Raw genomic sequence first — 3,016 nt, forward strand, 5'->3', positions numbered from 1 at the left:
TTCTCCAAACCATTGGTCTAGGATTGATTACTCACTATTCATGCCATTAATTTTGTTTAAACCAATCACTAGTTTAAAAAATGACCCCAATATTCTATGGGTGTAACAGGAAATCTGCAGAGGCCCTACCTTGTATTGCTTGTGGTATTCGGACCACTTGTTGAAATAGTATGTAATGGGAACAGAACAGTAAATGATTGAGAGGTATTTATGGAAGACATTTTGCAAAAACATTATGTTAGCCATTTTTAAATTTTTAATGGCATGGTTGTTTTTGTGATTGGCAGTATACTGTCTGTATATATCATCTCAAAATAGTTTGAACTGATCTACAAACTAAAGGACAAAATAACCCTTTACAGAGGAAACTGACTTGTGCAAATGTTATTTAACTTATTCACATTTTACTTATTCAAACATTTCTGTTTTCAGTTATCTTCACATATTTTTGTGTCCGAAGATAGCAGCTTAATTGTTTAAAAAAGAAGAAACCATTTTTCAGACAGGTTTCCAAAATGGCCACCATGTTGATTTAAAAAAAAAAAACTATATTAAGGAAAAAATTATCAGTTCCAGCACAATTTGTGAAACTTGCCCATCTTGCTAGTGTAACAAGGTGAAGTTCAGATTGAAACATTGTTGGCTAGTTTGGAATTCCCCTTGGGCTAACAGTGTGCCGGTCTCAAGAACTTGACATTTGGTGTTTGAACCCCATTGTGGCCATAAAGATATGTCACTTCGCTACCCTCGCACTAATATCTACATAATGTCACATCCTCTATGGCTGTCATGAGTCTCCTGGGAAAAATTCCTGAGGGTTCAATATCAAGATGTGCTTATAACATATCAATTTACATTAGAGCCCAATCATTATGTTGGTCGGCTGATATGAGCCTTTCACAAACATATCAGTGTTATTTTTGCTGATATGAAAACTTTTATCAAATAATACAGAAAATCACTTTCTCTTGGAAATGGTATCATGTATATAGTTTGGCCAGCAGAGGGCATTCTGGCAGCATTCTTTACAATTCTGTCAAGCATAGCTGGGACCCCATTACCCCTTGGCCACATAAGCGATAAGAAACAGAGGCAAAGTGACCAGCTGCCATTCATTTTCAATCTTAGTGGGTGCTTACAGAAAGAAGAGACAAGTGCTCCCTATGCCGTCAGCTAGCCGGGGCCAAAATTGCAGAGAAGTGTATTATGGAAAAGCTGAGGGATGCAACACTGTGACTGCCAATCTGATTGAATGCAGTGTGACATACGTTGGTTGGTTGCTCAAACAAAATAATCTGAGATGATGGAATATGCACCAAGATAGCTGTATTTCTGTGTAAATTTCTTTCACATTTTCCCCTCTCACATTTTATAAAAGTTTGTCCTGCCTAAAAAAATTCATATCAGTTGGGTTATCATTTACATGTGTGCCAGATTTAGAGCATTGAGACAAAACCGAACATAGTTGTTCAGTTGTTGTTTGTGCCGCTGGACTAAACTCGAGGAAAAGGGAGGAAGTGAGAAATGAGGAGCGCTGTCAGAGAAGAGGACACAACCTCCTCTTGCGTGCCAACTGTCCATCAAGTTTAAGGAGGAGGGACAGAAAGTTCCTGTTGGGATAGATGGCTCGTTTTTGAGTGACATGCCTGACAGCATCAGAAAGTGACAGATGCTGTCGCAGCATCAAGTACGCCAGGACCAAAGTGGCCGATCGACTCATTCCCACGATGCAGTGCACCAGCACTTTTCCTGCGTAACAGAAAGGGGAAAGGAAAATAGCTGAATGAGAAATGCAGGAGTTTGCTGTGACATGGGTGTGACCGTGACCGTGTGTGTGTGTGTGTACTGCTGGACACACCGTCTTTGCTTTTCAGTGCTTGATGTATAAAGTCAGCTGCAGGTTTAAAGTACTGACTGAGGTCATAATGGTCTGAATCATCTGCTGGGATGCCGCAGTAAATGCAGGCATTGCCGTAAAACCTCTGGTCACCGATGCTGCCTTGCTTGGAGTGTGCTGCATTCAGGACGTGAGTGATGCCGAGCTTACATAATGTAGCCCTGTTCTGTGCTACACCTCTGCAAAACACACACACAAAAAAGAGACCCACAATACAAACTACCAATTCTTTAAAAATACCTTGAAGGCTGAGCAGTTTCTCACTTGGAGAACTCAGCAGGGAGTCCATCTGTTATAACCTCCCCGCTATGAGGGACTCACATGTTGCCGATGTACAGGTTAGGCCAAACCTCGTCCACCGGCGTGAGATCCACTGTGCAGGAATCCAAGATGAGTTCCAGTTCCTTAATCAGCGCCAGGTCCTGTAGCTGGTTGCTCCTTGACATTCTCTTTTGACAACAGGTGACGTTCCAACAAATCCCAGCGCTGCCCTCGCTGCTGTCTGTGTTCTCTTTCTCTCACAGTTAGCTTTGTGTGCAGTGTGACAGTGAGGGACATGAGCAGGTGGGTTTTTTAATGCCACTATTCCAAAATTAGCTATCGGTCTGTTCTCCATAGGCGGCTCAAAGGTAGGGCCTCATGGGGCTGTAGCCCCATCGGCCAATTAAATTACATTTGCTAATCAAAACATTCCACTTATAGCTTAGGTTGTCATGTTCTCTCTCTGTTTGTTCAGTTGGATAGTGAGACAATTTATTTTTTAAGTTTGCCTCTGTACACCACCACAGTTGAGCTGAAATGACACAATCAAGAGGATTTCCCATTAAGGCATTTACTAGCATGTTGTCCGTGAAGATCCACGGGTTCTACATTGGGTGGTGTTTATAAACTAGGTAGCTGACATTTTTGTGGTAATGCTGGTAATAAATTAAGCAAAACTTGTATAATGAGTTTGAATGGCGTGTGAGACCACAATGTTTTTAGAACCTTAGACCTCAACAATTTTTAGTAGAAGAACTCAACCCTTTTATTTCCTGTTAATTATGTCATTTTAATGTTAATTTGCTGTCTTAATGTATTTATAAATTGTTTAGGTTATTGTTATCATATACACTATTA

The 3,016-nt window shown here is 40.7% G+C and overlaps 1 protein-coding gene across 1 annotated transcript; it reads right to left on the minus strand.

Moving 5' to 3' along the window:
- Window positions 1-1,440: 1,440 nt before the first annotated feature.
- On the minus strand, window positions 1,441-2,598 carry zgc:153981 (dual specificity protein phosphatase family protein). The gene is made up of 3 exons (XM_034184957.1): window positions 2,219-2,598; window positions 1,859-2,076; window positions 1,441-1,749 (listed from the first exon to the last, which is right to left on the minus strand). The coding sequence occupies exons 1-3, from the start codon at window positions 2,341-2,343 to the stop codon at window positions 1,538-1,540; spliced, it is 555 nt and encodes a 184-aa protein (XP_034040848.1). The 5' UTR covers window positions 2,344-2,598; the 3' UTR covers window positions 1,441-1,537.
- Window positions 2,599-3,016: the final 418 nt, after the last annotated feature.

The sequence above is a fragment of the Thalassophryne amazonica genome, chromosome 13 (assembly GCF_902500255.1).
Source record: "Thalassophryne amazonica chromosome 13, fThaAma1.1, whole genome shotgun sequence".
NCBI lineage: Eukaryota > Metazoa > Chordata > Actinopteri > Batrachoidiformes > Batrachoididae > Thalassophryne > Thalassophryne amazonica.